General features: G+C 40.7%; 1 protein-coding gene and 1 non-coding gene across 3 annotated transcripts; one reads left to right on the top strand and one right to left on the bottom strand.

Moving 5' to 3' along the window:
* Positions 1-46: 46 nt before the first annotated feature.
* wdr26b (WD repeat domain 26b) lies at positions 47-22647 on the top strand. Of its 2 annotated transcripts, XM_061813180.1 has the most exons (14): positions 47-799; positions 4421-4520; positions 5300-5356; positions 8966-9102; positions 9757-9854; positions 9933-10089; positions 11020-11158; positions 12828-12968; positions 13782-13901; positions 13987-14132; positions 15192-15270; positions 15346-15475; positions 16488-16682; positions 19085-22647. In XM_061813180.1, the coding sequence occupies exons 1-14, from the start codon at positions 495-497 to the stop codon at positions 19108-19110; spliced, it is 1830 nt and encodes a 609-aa protein (XP_061669164.1). In that variant the 5' UTR covers positions 47-494; the 3' UTR covers positions 19111-22647. The 2 variants fall into 2 exon arrangements, with proteins under 2 accessions (XP_061669164.1, XP_061669163.1); XM_061813179.1 differs by lacking the exon at positions 19085-22647 and having other exon boundaries at positions 16488-19052.
* trnas-gga (transfer RNA serine (anticodon GGA)) lies at positions 14293-14366 on the bottom strand. Its single transcript has one exon. It is a non-coding gene; the product is annotated as a tRNA-Ser (tRNA).
* Positions 22648-22841: the final 194 nt, after the last annotated feature.

The raw sequence follows: 22841 nt of genomic DNA, 5'->3' as shown, positions 1-22841 counted from the left end.
AATAAAAGTGAGGGGCACCTCCCCCGGCCAAACGGTGGTTCTACCCGGAAACTTGGTAGTGTCGGAATTTCCGGTGATGTCAGAACGACAGGCCTCCATTCGAGCTGCAGCTGTTTGGAGACAAACAACAACCGAAACGGGGCCGAGAGACGGAGCGGCCAACGGTGACAGTCCGCTCCGAGCTCGAACAGCGAGGCCTCGAATCTGGACGTCGAACCTACTTTTCCCACCCGGAGCACCGCCGGCTTCTAACCACGGCCGCTCTCGGTGAGGAAACTCTGGCCTCCGCTTCCTCCTCCTCCGACTCGGACACCGGCGGAGCGTCGCCGCCCCCGCGGAAAAAGCACCGAGCCTCGGCGGCGGAGGGAGCAGGAGAGCCCGGGGCTTCAGCGGTTGTGCCAGGCCTTGCCGGAGTTGTCTTGGGACTCGGAGCCACATCGACCATCCACTTTAACCGCACCGCCGTCGGCCACCTGAACAGCAGCAGCAGCAGCATGCAGGCGAACGGAGCGGGACAAGAAACAACCGAGGTTTCCTGCCTGAGCGCCGCGCACAACGGCGAGTCGTCGTCGGCTGGAGACTGCGGCGGTGGGGCGGCGCACTCCAACGGGCTTCTTCTCTCTGTCGCGGACAACGGCGTAGGCACCAGCAACGGATCCTCGTCGTCCACCTCCGCCGCTGGTGGGACTTCTGCCGCGGCCTCGGACGTGGGCTTGCTGAAGAAGAAGAAACGTTTGTCGCAGGCGGAGGAAGATGTCATTCGACTCATAGGGCAACATCTCCACGGACTGGGGCTTAAGTAAGTTGTGACAGTCCCAAGTTTCGAGCAGCCGAAGCGGAGTTTTAATATCATATTGTCGTCTTGGCTTCGGTTGGTTTTAAAAGTGCGACATAGAAGGCCGGTGGACGGGTTATTAGTGTGCGTTGACAAGACACAAACATGGGGGGATGGGTCCGAATGTTTCGCTTGTTCGCTCTCGGCAAAGAAGGCAGAGAAGAAGGAAGGGGGTCCATCTTGCACAATAACATTTAGCCACTTAGCATGCTAATCAACAGCTTCTCCTCTTAGCAGTCGTGTTCACACACCATTAAAACAACGACAACAAGAAACATTTCAACCATCAAACGAGTGGATTTGAAGTGGGTTGTTTCATATTCTTGACACGATTTTTTTGTGGTTTATCTCACTAGAGTGCATTGCATCATCTGTCGTCACGAACGTTTTGACAACGTTAAAATATAGTGGCTTCACTAATATATAGCATTGTTTTTTGGGGGCTGTGATTTTCCACATTTTTGAGTATCACTGGTGGTAATGTCATGTTTCTGACATTGATCGCAAGTTGTTTTTGATATGCAGTTCGACTAGAATGTTATGCAGGTTAATCATGACAACTTCTCCCCTCCCCTGTTCCCTGTCAATCGAAAGCAGTTTGAGCATTCATTGGGTAACCTTGATATTGGGGTTTAAGATACATAAACCTGTACATTCTTGTCCTCAGTAATCCAGTTCACTACAGAAGTGGACTGACTGGCTTACTAGTAACTCCCAGTGCCACCTTTGGCTTACAAGTACTAAATAAACAGAACTACGCCTAACTAGCAGCCATTTGCCACAAATTCGTGGCCTACTGCGCCCAACTGTTTGCATCAAAATGCCCACTTGTGAGTTTTACCTCACTGGTAACATGCAGTTGTGCTACTCTCATAGTCAGTCATCTTTATTAGCCAAGTATGTCATGAACGAGCAAGGAATTTGTCACTGGTAGGTGGAGCTTCTTCCGTAGTCCTGCACACAAGCAGCCACTATAACAAAATATACATTTATGACATTGACTCAAAAGTTCGGAGAGTCATTAAGCAATTTAAGGTGACAAGTAGCAAAGTAATTATTATACAGTAACTCGTGTATGCCAAAGTTGTCTTATCAGTGTGGACAGAGCAACCTGGAGTCAAGAGTATTGAGCTATTTTTTTTTTTTTTCACAGGATTTAATGTTTTATATTTTGTGTTGAGTAGTGACCAAAAATGATATACCTCTTGTTTCCCACTCATAGCTAGCTAAACATTATTTTGTGCATTTGTCGGAAAAATAATCGCGCAAAAACGAGTGTAAACAAAACCCCCCCCAAAAATGCCGCAACCAAAACGTCTTACCAGGGAAGTTGCTTTTCTGTTTTTTTAATTTATTAAACATGTTCGGTAAAGGCAGCACGGTGGATCAGCTGGTAAAGCGTTTGCCTCACAGTTCTGAGGTCCTTGTTTCAATCGCAGACCCTCCTGTGTGGAGTTTGCATGTTTTCCCCGTGCCTGTGTGGGTATTTTCCGGGCACGCCGGTTTCCTCCCACATCCCAAAAACATGCAACATTAATTGAACACTCTAAATTACCCCTAGGTGTGATTGTGAGTGTGACTGTTGTTTGTCTCTATGTGCCTTGCGGTTGGCTAGCAACCAGTTCAAGGTATACCCCGCCTCCTGCCCGTTGACAGCTGGGATAGGCTCCAGCACTCCCCGTGACCCTTGTGAGGATAAGCGTTAAAGAAAATTGATGCATGGATGTTCAGTAACGATAACAAAATGCTTTCAATAAGGAGAAAAAGATAATTCTAATCTTTCCATGGACTCCTTAGCAGACCAACAAGGTACCTGTTGTAAAAATTTCATCCCGTCTGAGCAACGCATTGACAGGTCCTATTTGTGAGGACAAAAGTCGTACTCGTATATATTGACCTTTAGGATGTCAAAAGTAGGAGTGATAATCGGCATTTTTTGCTGATCGGTTTGATGTCAAAATTCGACGATTATTTATCAGAGAAAGACATTCACTTCGTGTCCCCGTCGTCCACCGTGTATCTGAATCCAAAATCCGGTTTATCTTTATATGGTATTATTTATATAATTTTTGTCATGTCTTTTGACACTGCACTGTTAATAAATAAATAAAAATGCCCGCAATGGGAAAGGCAAGACAGCTGCGACAAAACGACACGTAATGCGCAGCTCAAACTACAAGACAAATTTGCTCTTTCACAATTGCACTGTCAGACTACTGCAATAAAATCTTGTAATCTGATACTACCGCAGCCCGTTTTTTTACAATCAGTGGGCTTTTATCCTGTTGACTCAAATGCGACAAAATATACTCGTTACCGTGTAGATGACAACACGAGTGGTCGCGCCGACTTTATTATAGAAAAAAATGCGTAGAAAATATGTGTTGGTCATCGGTGTTCAGGGCAGGAGAGGACTTTGTGAAAGATTTGTTTCAGGTACGTTCATGTACTTTTAATACAATATGTCTCACAAGCCATCAACAAAACATTACGTAGCTTAGTAAGCCTTTGTTACCGCTCGTGGTTGTATGTAAACATGCTGCCGTTGTGTTGAACAGATTATCTCAGCAGAACAGCGAATTCCGACCTTTAAAATGTCATAAAATGTAGACACAATCACTGTACGTGCTTACCGCCATCAAAATAGAAGACAATTTGTTCTATGCCTCACTAGCATAAATATCTGAACAAAGACATATTTATTGTAAATGTATAATTTTTGAAGAATTAAGAAGACAAATATGTGCAGCAAATAAGGAGGTCGTTTAAATAGACTCATTGCGCCATCTTGTGATCGGATCTGCGATTCATCAGGTTTTTTTTTTTTGTCCCTGTCAGTGATTGCCCCTAAAAATCCTGATCGTGTCTCATACAGGTATCAAATATTCTTAAACTGCTCTATGTACAGTTATTTGACACATGCACTAATAGAATGACAGTATTTTAGTTATAAAACTTTTCCTTTCCTACTACTGTATGACTTTTCTACACACTATGAGGACAACTTTGGTATACTATAGATATTAACTGATAGCTCAATGTTACTTTTCTAGTCTACAGTTCTACATTATACTGTGCGTGCTGGAATAAAATTACAGTAGAGAACTGGTGGTGTTCCACAAGGCTCACAACTGAGTACATATATTTATATTTTTTGTATGTATAGTTCCTGTAAATATGTCCTGTGTGAAGCATAGTTTAGGAGTAGACTGTGGCGCTTTCCAACTTGCATCCAAATTCCGGTTATGCCGTCACTATCAGAACTTTGTCGGGAAGTGACGACCAAAGCTAAGCATTGCGGCACCATTGTAACATCCGAACATACATGGGTAAAAATGCTGCCTTGTAACCTGAGCATGATGTCATCAAGCTAAAGGCTGTCACGAACCTTCATTACCTCAGCTGGGATGCCTTGAAGCAGTAACTGTGCTCCACACGAATATTATGCTAAAAATGGTTTCGCTGACTAATGGCTCACAGACACATATCAAGGGGGGAAGGATAGCATTTCAATTTTTCAGACGTCCGCCTCATTTTGTGTATTCACCCCCTCTCCCTCGCTCTCTCTCTGTTTGGCGACTGCAGTCAGACGGTGGACCTGCTGATGCAGGAGTCGGGCTGCAAACTGGAGCACTCGTCAGCGAGCAAGTTCCGCAACCATGTCATGGAGGGCGAGTGGGACAAGGTCAGTTGGCCAGGGATAACCATGTTAGTCATGGCTGGAGCCTTGTTATTGTATACACTTCCAGGCTACAACATTAGCTACACCTGCGCAGTACACTAAGACAACAATACTGGCTTGGCCGTGAACATAATGTTCCCTTTATTATCATTTAAATGTGTTACTGGTTTTCAGCAAATTATTTAAATGAACAGCTCTGAACTAAGCATCATCTTTGTAAAGGCAAGTTGTTTTAGTACAGTCATTGGATCTCATAGGGCATACCTGATGAAGCCGTGTTTTCTCATAAAAACACGACAAAATGTTGCATTTTTGCAGTCGTATTTTGTCATAAATACGTTGCCCACTATTTAGTAGTCATAAACTAACAAATGTTCCATAATTCCACAGTATTCTGTGATGTTTTCCCTTGCATTCCATTTTCCTGTCTCCTGTGCATTAAGGTAACATTTTAAGAGGAGACCTTGATAAGTGTTCTGATATAAAGTGCTTCTGGATGGAAAATGAAGTTGAAAACCAAGCTGTAAACTTAAGGACATGGATGGTTTCACTCCAGATGATGTAAAACCCACCTTATTCTATGTCTTGGCTCCAAACCTCGTTATAAAAACGTCTTGTGGAAATCAGGGTTATGCCTTTCTCCCATTAGAAATACACTTATTTACATCTCTCGTAAACTGGCAGTCACCCACCCCCCACCGCCACCCGACCCAATGCCCCTCGTGTGAGTATGAAAACTGCTGTGCTCACCATTTTTCCCAACTGCTTTGTTTTTGGTCCAGGCTGAGAATGATCTCAACGAACTGAGAGCACTGATGCATTCTCCCAACGCTATTGTGGTAAGCAGCCTTTCGCAAACCCAAAACCAGGGGTCTATTAATATCTTCTGGGGGTTCTAGAAGGACTCTAATAAGCTGAAAGTTCTTTTTTGTTGTTGTTGGTTTCCAGAAACTATTAGCTTGTCAGAAGCCTGTGCTGGATTGGTGAAATGTCACTTCCACGTTTACAGTAGTAAAAATTCACCCCAAAAGCCTCATCAGAATATTATTTACAATTATCTTATCCTTTTGGCTATATGCTACCCATTTTTGTCCAATTCACTCCCCTTTAAAAAAAATCTTTAGCTGCATTAAAGCAAAAATAATGAAACTACCCAAAGTTATGAAGGTTTTTGTCTATCAGTTCCAACTTCAGCTTTTTACCAATTCAAACCTATGAAAACTGAATTGTTTAACTTCAATGTTATTAACTAAATCACTGAATTTGGTTAGTTTTTGCTTGAAATTGTATGTGTTTTGTTTTCTACATGATGACATAATTTGTCACGATTGGAGAGATACATTTTCCGTACGGCAGTGGACACCGGTTAAGAGGCTGCGCCCAGTTTGTGCAGCATTTTTTTTTTTCCTTACACGAGCCACAACAGACCATCCACTGCAGATTTCCGTATACCATACACACTGGTACATTTAAAATATAGATATTCACACAGAAAGACTTGGTAAATGTTTATTGATATACCTTTCCAAACAGTTACTAACACAGGAGTAAAACGGCTCAAACATAGCAGAAAAGTCATTGTCCGTATCCACCCTCATGCTGTTCACTGAAACCACTAGAGTATCGGGGTTGAACCGCCTCAGAAAGTCACAAATATCATTTCAGTCTTAGTTGCTCCCAATGTCATTTTCATCTTGAGATACCACTGAAGTTGTGCTGTTCTCTTCATGTAGCAATGAAGTCTTATAATCCCTTAGTCATAGTAAATTCACTCTCCATGCGTTTAACATCCACCGGAAGAGTACATGCGGTTCCTATGTTAATGTTAAATTACGTAATTAAAAAAAAAAAAAAAAAGGTAATTTCTCAAAAATAATGTGCAATTTTTTCCAAAAATATTTTCAAAAAGTCAATAAAGCGCATTATGTTTAGGTATGGATGAAAAATAAAAAATAGAATCACATTGTATAGTCGTATACAGGTACATAGTGGTTAAAAAATGTATACATATAAATTTTGATATCATATTTGATGTCTCGTTACATATTTGCGTTTTATATTTATTACGGTAATTTAAAGATCGTTAGCATGGCATATTTATTGCTACTGTACCAAACGTCAGAAACGACTGCCCGTGAGTTTGTTTTAAATTAAACGGAGACAAAAAATGTCGACTACAAGGGCTATTTGTGTAGCCACTTTTAAAAGAAATGTTTCACCACTACGGCCGATGACGCGGCCAAACCAGAAACAAAACAACGTGAGCTGAAACTATGTAGTATGATCGTACAATCATAAAAAAAAAGGGATGGCGCACACAATTGAAATGCAAGTTTTTTTTTTTTTTTTAAGTGCCCATTACGCTCATTTCTACGTAGTTTGAGGTTTCGTTTTGAATGCGACCTGACCCTATGAACAGTATCAATAAAATACCATACCAATAATGCCATCGTTGAGTATTTATTTTAGTTCATTGAAGGATTCTGCTCTGACAATTGCAGAGACCAGGACAAGGGTGTCCTGATGCCTGTACCAAGATATATATTACCGCTGCATCAGTACATGCACAAAGATTATTATCATTATTCATGATTGTTTTACAGACGATTTTTTGAAAACCAATACAAGTGCAAACCTAGCAAAATACAAATACAGATAATTGCTAATATTTTGAGCTTATGGGCAAGCAGCAAATTGGTGCTGCGCATTGTACATTAGGTAGAAGGGATTTGCTGATATTTTTTGGGTCAACTTTGGGGGTGCGCATTAGACTTCAGGATGCATTGTACTTGAGAAATTACGGAGTGTATATATAAATAATGTTTTGTGAGTATCATGGTGCATCCTTCCTTCGGGGCACTATCTTCTACGGCCAGTTTTAGTTTATTTTTCTTGTTCTACAACCAATTGGCGTACATTCTTCTTCTACACTCGTTGAAAATAAAGTCTATACATCTAAAGACTGCGCATGCCCAAACCTGAGTACATTGTTGAGGACTGCCATGTTTGAACCATTTCATTCAAATAAGTTTTTGTTGTACTTTTGAACTCATAGATGCTAGCAAAAAATAACCAAAAACATTATAACTGAATCGTAAAACAGGCCGCAGGGTTCACGACGCCCGAAAAAAGTAGCAGCTTGTCGTCTGGAAAATACAGTAATATTTTTCTGAAAGAAGCATTTAATGGCTTACTAATGGAGTAAATGACTGCCGCAATAAAGATTTTAGGAAGACACCCCCTGCTGACTACTGAGAAGAATTACATTTTAATTTAAGAATGGTACGCTTCCCCCTTGTGGCAGTGGACGACTGGTCAGCAGATCTGCCTCACAATTCTGAAGTCCGGTGTTCACATTGCAACTCCGCCTGTATGGGGCTTGTTTGTTTTGCCCGTGTCTACATGGGTTTCCTCTGGGTACTCCAGTTCCCATCCACATTCCAAAAACATGCATAGTAGGTTGATTGAAAACTCAAAATAGCCCCTAGGTGTGAGTGTGACTGCAAATGGTTGTTTGTGGTTCCGATTTCCTACATTTCATAACTAGGGTTGGTATGTTTATTTTTGGTTTGTTTTTTTACAGAATATTTTTACTCTGTCTCCAGCACATCGTGCCTCCATTTTCTTGTCAGTTGTTGTTAATTCAGGCTCTCTCATGCCTAAACAAGATCAAAATTCATGAAGACTCGGTCCAAAAAACATGAAACAATGTAAAAAAAAAAATCTGACATGGCAAAATAGGAAAACATCTTGAGTTGATATGGCTCAGTCACGCTATGACGTTGGGCGAGGCAGTTACACTAGCTGATGTTCGTGAACATACGTGGATATACATACACACAACGATCTGGCAAAAAATGGCATGAAAAATAAGGCTTAAATGCACTACACAATCAGCGCACACAAGAAAGTGTCACATCCCCACACTGCAGCCCGCCACGGCTACTGTCAAACACCCGACATAACTGTGCTTCCACATACGTTCACGCATGGCGCGCCGCAAATACGCACGCTTGGCTGTGGAGAACCATGCCCTTCACATTTATTACGTGGTGTAAAAATGTTTGGGTCGGTGGGAATTTTTAGGGTTGGTCAGGAAATGGGAACCACAAGGGTTTTCTTTGTTTTTTGTTTTTTTTTTATTTAACACCTAAGCAGTACAGAAAATGGATGGATGTCTGCCTACGGAAAGACTGTACTATTAACAGCAATATAACTAAACTCAACTTTATTAACTAAGCACATTAGCAAGAGGAAAAAAGCTTGTACTTATCGTAAAGAAAAAAAATTTAAGGTTGCATCTTGCAAAACATTTTGACAGAATCTTGAATCTCAAATCTTAAAAATGATCTGCTATGTCTGTGTGTGGCCAAAAATGGTCATGGCATACAAAGCCTGAGGGTTAATCCTATCTACTTTAAGTGTTTTTCATGTATTTTTGTGTTTAGCGGATGAAGTTCTTGCTGCTGCAACAGAAGTATTTAGAGTACCTAGAAGATGGAAAAGTCCTGGAGGCTCTGCAGGTGCTCCGCGGGGAGCTGACACCGCTGAAGTACAACACGGACCGCATCCACGTACTCAGCGGGTACCATTCTCCTACTGCTTAAATATTATAATGTACGGTAGTCGGTACACCCTGTTGACAAACCTTTTTTGTCTAAGTTTATATTGTACTTCCTTGTGTCTAATTCAGTTTCAATGCTATTTTAATTCCGTGTACATTTCAAGTACTGCATAACTGATATGGATAAAATTGTTCAACTTTCAAATATCAGTTATTAATTAGGTAATGAATAAAAATAAGGGTTTAAGCCTTGAACTTACTTTTTTTGTAAAATTCACAAATGTATATTGTTTTTCAGTTTAGGGTAAACTCACCTCTTTTTTTTAAACTTTTAGTTTACCCCTTCAGCCTGTTAAATGCTTTTCATTGGACAGGAACTGCTTGATTTTAAATGTAAAAATGGATGTAAAACTTAGGAGTCTTACAAGTGCTCCAACGCAGAAGTTTATTTTTTTATTTTTAACTGTCGCTTGGTTGGTTTAATTTAATTTCTTCTTCGTGGTTTATGTTGCCAGCCAAACTAGGTGGCTGGAACAGATTAAAAGCATTTCAATTAATTGCAATGCAATAGACTGAGTTACAATAAGAGTAAATGGAGTTATTAGCTTTGTGGACTGATTTACACTCAAAAGTCACAATGTCAACTGTTGTTGATTGCTCGTGTCTTTTCTGTAGGTATCTAATGTGCAGCCATGCCGAGGATCTAAGGGCCAAGGCGGAGTGGGAGGGCAAAGGCACGGCTTCCCGCTGCCGACTGCTGGACAAATTACAAAGTGAGGGTGACAGCATACGTCTTCTTCCCAGTCCCGACCAGACCAGTAATGGGCAATCTTTGGTCTCGATATCGCTAGCGTACCTTCCACCGTCCGTGATGCTGCCCCCTCGGCGGCTGCAGAACCTGCTCCGGCAAGCGGTGGAATTACAGAGGGACCGCTGCCTTTATCACAACACCAAGGTGGACAGCAGCCTGGACTCAGTGTCGTTGCTCATCGATCACGTCTGCAGCAGGTGTGGACTCAAAACATGCATCATTTGTTCTATCCATTTAGGAAGTGAAGAAGAAGAAAACAAAAAAAGCAACTCATTTTGCTACTAGTTTCTCATTCACTGATTTATTGCAGATGATTAATAATTTAAAGGTCATTTTTCGATGGCTATCTTTGAAAGTAGGTCTCACCCAGCTTGTCTGTGAAATTCAGGTTTGTATCCACTGTAATGATGATTATCACCTGTAGATGGCAGTGTGCATTGCTTTGATTTGCGGTCACCCATTTTTCACTGCTGGTTAATAATCAGAAAACGGTAGAAACAAAACTTTTTTTCTGGTGACAGATTAAAAAAAGTACTCTTTCTCTTGGTAGGTTTCCAGGGTTAACCCTGAATCATGAAACTTCTTTTCCAGTCTGGCTAAACCATATAAAAATCTCCTAACATAGCCACAGCATTGTGTGTTTATGTGAGTAAACCTTTAGCCACACTTAGCCAGTCCTCGTCACTGGGAAGCTGATATGCTTCTAATGGTATCAGCCCAATCAAAACTACCTATAGTAATCAATCAGGACAAAGGCTGGACAATTTGGGAAAATACTCTTAATTTTCTGTTCTTTTATTGAAAAATAGGATATTTCACATTTATAGTTGAGAAAATGCACAAACAAATTGATAGGGAGTCAGCTACTGGTTTGGTCTGTCATGACAGAAAAGTGGCTAAAATTGTGTTACTGCTTTAAAAATGATTTGCTGTCATATAAGGTTGCTATATAATGTTTTGATATAATTTTAATCTCTGATTGGTTTGGCAACCTCTCCTAGTGTACATCTATTTGTTTACATTTTCATCTCGTCAAATCCTTTTTGTTGGACTTTATCCCCGCTGTCACTGCTACCTAAGATGTTATTTGAAGAGTCTTAACTTTTCCTCTTTTTGTTCCCCCCCAGGAAGCAATTCCCATGTTACACGCAGCAGATTCTGACAGAGCACTTTAATGAAGTGTGGTTCTGCAAGTTCTCAAACGACGGCACCAAGCTGGCCACTGGCTCCAAAGACACCACAGTCATCATTTGGCAGGTGGACCCGGTGCGTACGCAAACATTCTAAATTCTACTATTAGAGCTACCACATTTTACGTTTGAATTGTGCAGTGAATTTACTTAATTGAATAGGATACATTCCAGACAAACCCGCAATGGGTAAAAATCTCTTTGAGGGAGCAATTAAAACATTTTTAATATATAGCTCGCAGATGCAAATAAACTTTCTAAAACACACTTAAACTTATTGAACACAATTTTTACGACATTCCTCAGTCCCTGCTAACACTCTAGTCTTTGCCCACTTCTGTAACCGAGAAGCCAAATTTGGTTGCTTCAAGCTGCTTGTCACACCCAGTTGAAGTTTACTGGAGAATCAAACATTGCATATTTAAATATCAAAACCCTTTTTGCTTGTCATTAAAGGCCCCTAGTTTGGTGCTAACATATAAAGCAAAACACTGTAAATGAGTTAACAAATTAGCATAGTGGCACAAACAAAGAATTGAGCTGTAATGGGGGAACATTGTTTGCTCTACAATATTTTGTTTTTATTGTATCACAGTGTTCGCTTGCTATATTGCTCTTCACCTATTGCGGATTCAGTGCATTGCTTCCCCCCCCCACACATTTATAGCATGCATAATTCAACAGATAGCGGGATTTTGAGTGTTTGCTGACATTTTTTGGGTCTTAAAATATACAGTAAACATTGAATATGTGGAAAAAGAACTGAAGAAAAATTCATCGAAACACATATTACAACACATGTAAAATGTACAAAGTGTAGAGTACTCTACGGTAACGTTTAAAAGGTGTTTCAATTGTAAAGAAAATGTTTAAAAGAGTAGAGTAATAGGAGTGTGGGAAAGATTAATCAGTTTGGAGCAGTATATACAGCTTTAAAAAAATGTATATGTGTGCTCTTGCCCAGTTGCTGTTCACCGTTCGTGGCCCACTATATTTGTGGATTTTGTTCCCGTACAAGTTTTTACCGTTTTTCTAACTGTATTTTCATGATTGTAAAGGTCTTAAATTCTCTTCTAAATAGACGAGGCGCCACAGTAGAGATGGCAGCGTACAATGTGGTGCACCTTATTTGCACACTGAGTACCAACATTTGTGAATATTGTTGTGACTTGTCCAACAAAATTCACTTAAACAGATTGGTTACACTGTCAACATGCATGGCAGCAAGTGTTTTATCATATTTGTTGTTGTTGTTGTGCTTACGTAAACTACCATATGATGGCACTCATGAGGCAGTGGGGAACAATTGCGTTCAACATCTGTTAGAAGAAGCTTACATTGCCCTACACACTGCCTGTGTAGGCAGGTTATTAGTTATGATGTTCACAATGTCATATTGAAACTAAAATTATCACATCACAGCAAATAAAATAGCATAACAAACAAATAATAAAACCAATAAAAGAATGACTCACAAAACAATTGACACAAAACATGCACTTTAAACGCGATTTAAATGCTCCCAGCATGCTGTGTGGCACTATGGAGGTCCTTAGTGCTTCACCAGCATTCTGCAAAGGAGGGGTTACATTTCTTACACCCCTGCGAATAACGGGGGAATGAACACTGTAGTCCAAATAATATGTGGTCATTACTTTATAGATTTTACCCATTGCGGGCGTGGTCCGGAACCTAACCCTTCCTTTAGACAAAGGATGAGCCTCTTTCATGCTGGCATTGTGCAGGAGAGCCACCAGCTAAAACTTCTACGAACTCTGGAGGGTCACGCATACGGGGTTTCCTACCTTGCCTGGAGCCCTGACGACACCTACTTGATCGCCTGCGGACCCGACGATTGCTCTGACCTGTGGCTCTGGAATGTTCAGGTATGCGACTTTGTGTCTTTACAAATAATGTAGGTGCAAAATATGGAAAGATGACATTTGAATTGCTTATATGAAAGTATTTGGGTCTCTGGAGTGCCCATATACCCATCTAGTGTGAAATGAAGTAATTAAATCTTTACTTACATTCTTTTTTATGGAAATATAGAAGAAGTGGGGCAAATTTGTTGACTAACAACCCTCACATAGTTTCTGCACCAATGACAGGGCAGCCATGCTCTTAGATTTGCCTTTTTGAGCAACAGCCATAGTCCAAAAGGTAAGCGAAGCTCCCGTTTTAGCAGATTAGTATAAATTTCTAATAAGTGGCGTGTACTCCAAAATTTCCCTGTATATTTTGTTTTATCATTCTTTATTTTGCTTTATTAAAAAAAATGCTATTTTTCTGTATTAAAAACGTGTAGTGTGGTTTTTAGACGGGGGCGGGGCTAGAAACAGCCGTTGAATGGCATTTACATTTTTGTCAGACTGCAAAATTGCTTTGATAGATATGTAGACTGAGTTACCAGCTTGGGTAGGGAACGAATTGAGCCCTGAAGTCACTGTACGACGACAGTAAAAAAAAAAAAAAAGGGTAATGTCCTCTAAAGCACCCACAGTGACTGCTTTATGGAAGCTCCTTGTGAGCACTCTCAGCCGTGCATTACTGATGTTCTATAAGATTGGTCCTCAAAAACCTCTCTTCTCTTCTTTCTTCCTCTCCCACTCAATGTTTTTTCCTTTATCCCCTTGCCCATTTCATTTGTCTTCCCCGCACTTCATCTGCCGGTTCATCAATCCTGCCTTTTGGGCCAGACGGGCGAGATACGAACAAAGATGTCGCAGTCCCACGAGGACAGTTTGACCAGCGTGGCCTGGAACCCTGACGGAAAACGCTTTGTCACCGGAGGCCAGAGGGGGCAGTTCTACCAATGTGTACTTACACGTCATTTGCTCGTCGTAATATGTTGTGTACAGTTACACTTTTAAGCAGAACGTGTGACCTTTTGTCTGTCCTCAGGATCTGGACGGCAACCTGTTGGACTCTTGGGAGGGCGTGAGAGTGCAGTGCCTGTGGTGCCTGAGTGATGGAAGGACAGTTCTGGCCTCAGACACCCACCAACGTATTCGGGGATACAATTTTGAGGACCTCGCTGACAGAAACATGTATGCATAGGGAAAGAGTCTCCATTCACATGTTTGTTTGTTTCTTTCGGCTTGTCCCTTTCGGGGTCGCCACAGCGTGTCATCTCAGATGAACACACATATGTTTGGCACAATTTTTACACCGGATGCCCTTCCTGACACAACCCTTCTCAGGGAGTGGAGGCCCCAGTGGGATATGAACCCACAACCCCTGGTTTTCCAGGCCAGTGCTCTAACCACTGAGCTACGGGGGTCACGTACAATATTCACAAAAAGTTTGGAAAATTAGGTTTTCAGTGAAATTTCATTATGAACTTGAAGTGTGAAATAACCTTGAAAGGTAAAGTTAGTTTGACCTCTGAACTTTCTAATGCAGTTTTCCAACTATTCAATGTTTGCGGTGTTTTTTGCTGTTCTTGAACTGGAACCTGAATGGGGGAAAATTCACATTTTCTCATGTTAACTCATTGACTGGTATCCATTTTCAGTGTTTCCTATAAAGCAAGCCGTTTTAGAGAATTTATAAATGTTGTTTTTGTGACAGTACCAAACATAACAAAAGAGTTTTGTTTTTTTTAAACAAGAAAAAAAAGTCTAAGCTCAATTTTCATCTTGTCAGTCTATATAATACCCTCCCAAAATTAGAAGAATTGAAACAGGCGGACAATACTTTTTCACTGCACTGTTGCTGCATAGGTTGGACAGACCTCATATGGGATGTCACTTAAGTTCATGTGAGTCGAGGTAAATGAGCAAATACATTTTACAATATGGTGTATAGTGTATATACTTTAGTCTCGAATGACAGGTAAATATAAAGGTCCACGACAACCCGCGTCCTAATGTTGAATACTAAAGAACAGAAAACACTTGGGAAAGTTTTTTTTATTTTGTCAAGGAAGATACCTGTAGTATTCTTGAAAGATCAATCAAACTGCTCTAAAATGACTGGCAGTTTGGCAAAGTGCTATGAAAAAGGCCTTCAGTCAGTGAGTTGAAAACCTGTGAATAAAGAATTTTTGTATAATTATACTCCTTTCTAATTATACTTTGTTGTTGATTGGTTTGTTTCCCCCGCAGAGTCCAAGAAGACCACCCTATAATGTCTTTTACTGTTTCCAAGAACGGAAGATTAGCTGTGTTAAATGTAGCAACTCAGGTGAGCAGATGGTCTCTTCTTGGGCTGTCATTAGGTACATGTCCAGTACTCAGTGGTCCATGTATTTTTTCCTAGGGAGTGCACTTGTGGGACCTACAGGACCGAGTGCTGGTCAGGAAATACCAAGGTGTCACCCAGGGCTTCTACACCATCCACTCCTGCTTCGGAGGACACAATGAAGACTTTATTGCCAGCGGCAGCGAAGGTATAATATACAAGAGCCTAATCTTTTACTGTCTTTTGTTCAAAAGCTCTGTACATTTCTTTTTGGTGGTATTACCATTTGGGTAACCCAAAAATACAGTGATTTTTTTTTTTTTTTTTTTTTTTTTTAACGATTTATTGGTGTGATACAGCTGCAAATAAGTATTTGAACACCTGTCTATCAGCTAGAATTCTGACCCGGAAAGACCTGTTAGTCCGCCTTTAAAAGTCCACCTCCACTCCATGTATTATCCTGAATCAGATGCACCCGTGTGAGGTAATTTCTGTGCAAAAGTGCTTAAAAATCTATTTTCCAACAAATTAGTAAAAGAGCAATCACATTGTTGAAAAAACATAAATCTCAGTCTGTTACAATATTGTGGATTTCTGTAGTTTAATTAAAAAGGTGACAAAATTCACTTCCTACTCAGTTAAATATTTCAATTTGAACATTTTTAATATAACCACTGGAATAAATTCACTTTTCTATAATTTTCTGACTTATTGAGATGTACCTGTAATATGTACTCTGTACGTTGTTCTTAAATATTCACTCGCTCTGCTATATTAATAATTAATATTTTCCATGTTTAACCCTTTAAATGTGCTTTTTTGTATCTGCCCAGAGAAGTGTGTTGTACTCCTAAGTGTGCAAATTTTGGGGCAACTATAGTTTTATTGACCAATGTACTGGTATCAAAAAAGCACTGCAGGGTCCCACTGGTGGACAAAGATACTGTACCACATTTTTTAAGTACAGTGTGGCCTTGCCCATTCACGGTTCACCGTTTACACCGCGGCATATTGACAGATTTTGGTCTCCCATGTTTTTTTTTTTTTTACTTGAAATTTACCATATTTTCATGATCTCTCAGTCTTAAAAAGAAGGCCTTGAGAGTAATCTTATGGCAGCCACTCTCTCCATCATTGTCTTTTTGCTTTCTACCTTCCGATTTTAAAAAGTCGTGGGTTTTGGACACATTTTGTAACGCTATATCTACCCCCTCCCGCAGACCACAAAGTGTACATTTGGCACCGGCGGGGCGAGCTTCCCATCGCTGAGCTGACGGGCCACACGCGCACCGTAAACTGCGTGAGCTGGAACCCGACCATCCTGGGACTCATGGCGTCCGCCTCGGACGACGGCACAGTGCGCATCTGGGGGCCAGCGCCCTTTCTCGACCCGCAAGAGGCGGACGGACTCAACGGTACTGGCAATGTGGGAGCGAATGATTATTTCCCATAAAAATACGGTGGAAGTCATCTGTCCTTCCATTCTTTATAATGCTTGTCCTCATTTGGGTTGCAGTTGAGCCACGGCTTATGACCAACAGACTTTGCAATCAGGGGCGCAATGCATGCTGGGAACGTCATCAGTCAATTGTAGGGCAAATACAGTTAACTTGTACCACTTCCTATAGCATTCCCGACAGCTCTCTGCAGCATCATGAGAAGTTTACTACCCTATTTTTCCAGCGTCAAATAGGGGGGCGCGGTATATGGGGTAGACCGGGTTTGTCAAATTCGGAGCCCGCACGCCAGAACGAGGTTCACTCCGGTCGTTGGGGATGAACTTTACATCCACTGCTATTTTTCAACAAAAGTAACTGGTTTTGCTGATTTTCTCCACTGGAGGGCGCACTGACAACTATTAAACACAGGGATTGAGCCACATTGGTTAGGGTTAGACCATATTTTTAAGTTCTTGTCTTGGATTTGACTCCCAGAAGTCTTGGTTTGGTATACAGTGTTCCCTTGTTTTAGGCCGAGCTTAGTTTCCCAAAAATACCAGCATGAAGTCCGTTCAGTAGAAGTTGATTCCCCCCCCCCCCCCCATTTATATATGTTTGGGATTACAGGATGTTTTTTCATTTACAATGTTTTTAATTTACAGTGCATGTATTTTTTTTTGTTCTAAGTTTTTTTTCAGTAAGTCGTATGTTGTAAGGCTGTTATACCCCTAACAACACACTATAAATGTTTCTCAGACATGCATTAACATTTTCTCAAATTTCTCATTTAAACACTCAAAGTTCAAACCTTTGTAAACAAGTATTAAAAGAGTACTCAACTGTATTCTAAAATCAAACCAAAGATCAAAACCTGTTTTAGGCCAAAACATTTATTTGAGAAATAAATATATAAGCGTCCCTCCATCCTTTTTCTTCTGCATTATCCAGGACGGCGTATAAATGTTTTCCTATTAAAATAAAAAAAAAGATAGCTTTTGGAAATAAATTAAATTTTAATGATCAATCTATGAGGTTGGACACACGAGAAACTACTAATAGCAACTCAGGCGTATTTTACAGTTCTTCTGGGCAGTTGGTACGGCTCTGCTGTAGCGCCCGTGGTGCAGGTGAGTGGAAAAACATAGCTATGGGTCATTGTTGGCGCCCTTTTTGTTCTTTGCATCATTGTCACCTTCGATTATGTTTGACAACTAAAGCCGTGACGCGTCGCGTGGGTGCGTCGAAACGGCGTGGGGCCCGTCAGTCCCTCCAGTTACTTGGGGCGGGCAATCACAGCGGCGTCGGAGCCCCCAAACCCCGCTGGGGAACAAGCGCACCCGAGCTCAGTGCGGTTCGCTGAAGGACAAACAATCTCCTCCATGCCAAGTGTCCTGTACAGTAGAAAATGCATTCAGCTTGCTTAATTTACATAATTGTTTGAGCAGCGGGTGCGCAGAAAGAAGCGGATAGATGTGTTGAGAGAGGAGGAATGTCCGATCTGCACACTACATTTTTTTCAAAATTGCTTACTTTTTACATTTTTTTGGAATCCCTCGTTTTTTGCAGTTAACGGGGAGCGGAACCTCCCGTGAAATGTGGAAAAACCACGGAACCCAGGAGTTTTCATGTATGTACCAGAATGATTAAAATATGGAACAGTAAACGGAGGAAGCTTTCGCTGGAGCACAATGCTGAGTTGTTCTAGTAACTACATAATCAAAAAATGTTAGCGCTTAAAAAACATCACGAACACAACACTAAGATACAGCACATATGCGAGCTGGTCGACAGCGTGGATGAGACCACAAGGAAGTGGGTGGGACAAAGGAGGTTTCTGTGGGAGGCTTGCGCTATTTTGGTCAATGTCGCACCGGGAACCAATCACACACCTTGTATAAACATGCTTTTTTTTCTGCAAGATGCTGATCTGGCTTTATTTTTCACATTTTATTTATTTATTTTAAATAACCAGCAAAGAACTGAAGCCGCAAAACGTGAAGTGCGAACCGGCGAGGGGACCCTGTACAACTCATTTGGAAATAATTCATTAACTTTTTTTTACACTGATAAACACTTTTGTGAAGGGATTCAACCCCACAAGTATCCTTGCCTGCCTGACATTTCTCAACCGGAATCTTTATTGCGCCGCTGTTACTCTGAAGTTGAATTGTTAACTATTGGAAAGAGCAGCGTATTGGAGTGCTGTGTTATGACATTGTAATTACATATTTTGGCAGCGAGGACATTATGCAACTCAATTCGTTATAATGAATTTCTGCACTTCTTACCTCAATCACTCCTGAAATCAATTCTAATTTTACAATTAAAGCCCTGTTTAAAAAAAAATCCCAACATATGTGCTGTTTTTGTCTCCCCAGAGAACTGCAGTAACATGGACAGTTGATGGACACTTCTCTTGCAAGAACCCACCAATATAAAAGTAAAAATCCAATTGCTACACCGACCCAAAAAGTACGCTGAGGCAAAAAAAAAATAATTTTAAAAGTGAAAGCCACCAAGACAAAAATGAGAGAGCAAGACTGAACTGGGACGCAGAAACGTCTCGACAGACCTTGATGGTGGACAATTTGGTGTCCTCATCTAAAAAAATAAAATGAGATCCTGAAACCCCCCCCCCTCTAACCCAGTCCAACGAGGATCCAACCACCAACCAACGGGTGAGCATCACCCCCCACCCCACCCCACCATTCCACCAGAGCCCCTTGCAGTTCAGCTGTTGTGATTGGATGACATTTCTCCATTTTGTCTCTTGTCTGCCAGTCTCCATTGAAAAGAATGATGGAGGGACAACTTTCTGTAATGTACACTACTACTACTACTCACAAAAAAGTTTGAATGTTGGGCATATTTTCAAAAACGTAGGAACTTTTGGCTGAGTTCAATATAAACTTTAAATGCACTATAACCAATACAGATCAAGTTAATATGGGTTTCCATTGGCTGATTTTTCTTTTTCACTTATTTTAAGGACAAAATGTTCTCGGTGATTAAAAATCTGCCAGTGGAATTAGAATAGAACTAGTACTTCATAAGCTTCTTAAAAAAGATCTCGTTTCTTGAAACAAGTCTTTTTCTTTGTCTTAAAATTTTGAAAAAATAGCAACTGTCTTAAAATAAGTACAGTAAGGTGTTTTCAATAGTAATAATTAATTCACCAGGTATTTCTGTTTTTGCTGTGGTGCACTTCCGTTCATTTCAAGATGATCTCCGATACGAGTGTTTCTCCCCCCCCCCCCCCCCCCCCCAAGATTCAAGTTTGCTCGCAGAACAAAATTTAACTCCTATCAAGGCACCACTATCCCATTTTGGGTTCCTTTTGAAAATTCACCCGAAAGCCCAATATTCCAAACTTTTTGCGAGTAGTGTTATCTTCCGCCTACAACTCAGCCACACGCACACAAACGTTCATGGGGAAAAAAAAAAATATTTTTTGAAACGACAGCCCGAGATTAATTTCAATCGTACTTTTTCCTCTGACAAAACAAGCGAGAACGGTCGTCTCCGCGCCCTCGCTCGTCGCACCTCCACCCTTTCATGACCTTCGCTGCTGCACAATAGCATCTACCTAACCAAGGGGGATTATTGCATATCAGTGTGTGTGTTTGTGTGTGTGTGTGTACGCGCGCATGGGACGAGGAGCGGCTTCATTTTCTAGACGTATACTGTGACGGCTGCCAAAAGTAAACAAACACGATTCCCATTGCACATTGCTGTCTCTCCTCTGTTGTCGTGTGCAAGTGTGTGTGCATGTGTGTGTAGGGAAAGCCATTTGAGCATCTATGACATAACCTTGATTTCCATCTTAAGGGATCTTAAGATGGCATCTTACTAGTACATTCTTTTTCTCCACTAATAAGACATCTCTGCGGGATATTAGTAGGTCAACTGTGTCATACTAGTAGTGTTATTTCTCCATTACAATGTGCTAAATTAACACACTAGTAGCCTCCTGGGCCCTACTAGTGACACCAAAATGCCCATTTGTAGTTTTGCCTTGGTAGTAACATAATTATACTATAGTTGTACAACTAGTAAAGTTTTCCTACTCATGTGTAGATGTGTCATGCAGTAGTAGAACCATTTAGTCCACTGGTAAACCGACTGTCTCATGAGCAACATTGCTAGTGCCACTTGGAGCTTACTAGTGTGACCTTATCCTGGATATCAAGGATATTTAATTCACCTGTTATAGCATTTATTTTATGTCGTTGATATCCAGCTTGATCCACTAATAGAGCAACTGTTGTACGAGTGTTTTCCGTAAAGCGTTTTGAGCATTTACTGTATTGAATATCTTTGATAACCAACTTAAGGCCCGATTACTAGTATGCACTTTGTCCTCACTCGTAGGACAATTTTGGGATACTAGGAGGACAACTAAATGCTACTAGTGAGGAGAAACTGCACTATTTGACAACTGCGTGCTACTATTACGAGGAGTGACAAAACTTATTAAAACCTTGGGCTGCACTCGTAGCACTAGTCACACTTTTATGTGAACGAGTGCAGTTTTGCATCGATAGTCACGTAGTTGTTCGACGAGCGCGCAAAATTGTTTTATTATACTCTTAGCACTCATAAATGAATTCTGCAACTTATTAGAATGACTGGGGTGCACGTATAGTAACTTCTTTGTCCCCCCCCCACCATTTCCTTCCACTGTATAACATTTCTGCCGAGTAGTAGAACAAATAAGGCGGACCAATACATCCGTGTGCTGCTACTACGGTTTGATCTACTGGTTAACATTCTTGGTATAGCAACTGAGTCTTATTTGGGTATTTCTGCTCACAAGTAGGACAACTATGTTACTAGTGAAGCAAACGTGCAGTACTTGACATCTGCGTGGTACTAGTATTATCAGTGAAGCCCATGATGTTAACTGGTTGAATTATAATATGCCATTGGTAGTGTTTGTAGCATGCATTTCTCAACTAGTACGCAGATTTTCCTCGCTAATAACGTGTACTTGTTTGACAAGTGTGCAAAAATTTTACTAATACCCGCTCATTCTACTAGGAGCCCTAGTCGTTCTGTCGTGCTTACTAGTGAGGGGAAAAAAAAACGTGTCCAAGACCTTAGAGTGGAAATGAAGGATGTTGAATAAATGTTAACAATGGCTTTCCATGTGTGTGCGTGACTGTGTTCAATTGACACCAGCAGAAGATTTCGACCCCATCCAGGCTCCCTTAATCCCCGTCGTAAAATTGTCAAAGATGATTACGAAAAAAATCATTCTAAGTTATCCAAAGCCATTGGGACCTCTATCTGTGGAACAAAAGAATACTTGATAGCCATTTTGTATTTTTTTTTTTTTTAATATGGGATTATTATTTTTTACACTAACGCCATGTGGCATTGGAACTGCACTGTGTTCAGCAGAGTTAAAAGAAAAGCCCACTTTTTTTTTTTTTAATAATCAGTTAAGGATTGTACTTATTGAAAGACCCAACGACACAATAGTTTGCAGTCGCTGGACTTAAAACATCCACAAAACTGCTTTCCTGTTTGTATAGCCGCGCAGACACGCACACATACTCACATAAGACAAAACTTCCCCTTTTCTCATTAATTTGCGGTCACGTCGGAGAGGTTGTCATGGTGACGGCTGTTTAAATTTGAGCCCCCTGCCAATTCCTCTGACTGACTTTTTTTTTTTTTTTTTTTTTTTGCAAATTGGGCTCGGCCAACTTTTCGGTGGTCAGAGTCCGTTCAAAAGCTTTCTCCCCTGCCCCCTTTTTCAAGGTTTGCGATGATGGATTTGCCACAGACTGGGATACAGTTTAAAAAAGACAAAAAAAAACCTGCTTTCTTGTCTTGCTTTTATTGAATATTTTGTTTAGTCCCCCCCCCCCCTTCCAGCATATTATATTAACTTCCCCCTTGTAAGATCATATTAAACTATAACCATATATTTGGACTCTTTCTTATTATTGTATTTTTTTATTTTAATTTTATTTTGTTTTATTATTTTGCATTTTGTCTGCTTACCTGCAATATGCACAGTAACACCTTTTTGGAAGCGTGTTACCCAAAAAAAAAAATAAAAAAAAATCAGATCAGATCACGTTAGAATGATCCACCCCTCGCCTTTAATAACAACGACAACAACAA

Source organism: Syngnathoides biaculeatus, chromosome 23 (assembly GCF_019802595.1).
Source record: "Syngnathoides biaculeatus isolate LvHL_M chromosome 23, ASM1980259v1, whole genome shotgun sequence".
NCBI lineage: Eukaryota > Metazoa > Chordata > Actinopteri > Syngnathiformes > Syngnathidae > Syngnathoides > Syngnathoides biaculeatus.
The sequence above is the reverse complement of the archived record's forward strand: the minus strand, read 5'-3'. Positions and strand labels throughout refer to the sequence as shown.

Bases quoted from the DNA above. Each gene is read 5' to 3' on its own strand.
- wdr26b (XM_061813179.1), top strand. From the start codon at position 495: ATGCAGGCGAACGGAGCGGGACAAGAAACAACCGAGGTTTCCTGCCTG. The intron at 15,271-15,345 runs GTGAGCAGATGG...ATTTTTTCCTAG, and splicing joins TGTTAAATGTAGCAACTCAG to GGAGTGCACTTGTGGGACCT. The intron at 15,476-16,487 runs GTATAATATACA...CCCCTCCCGCAG, and splicing joins TATTGCCAGCGGCAGCGAAG to ACCACAAAGTGTACATTTGG.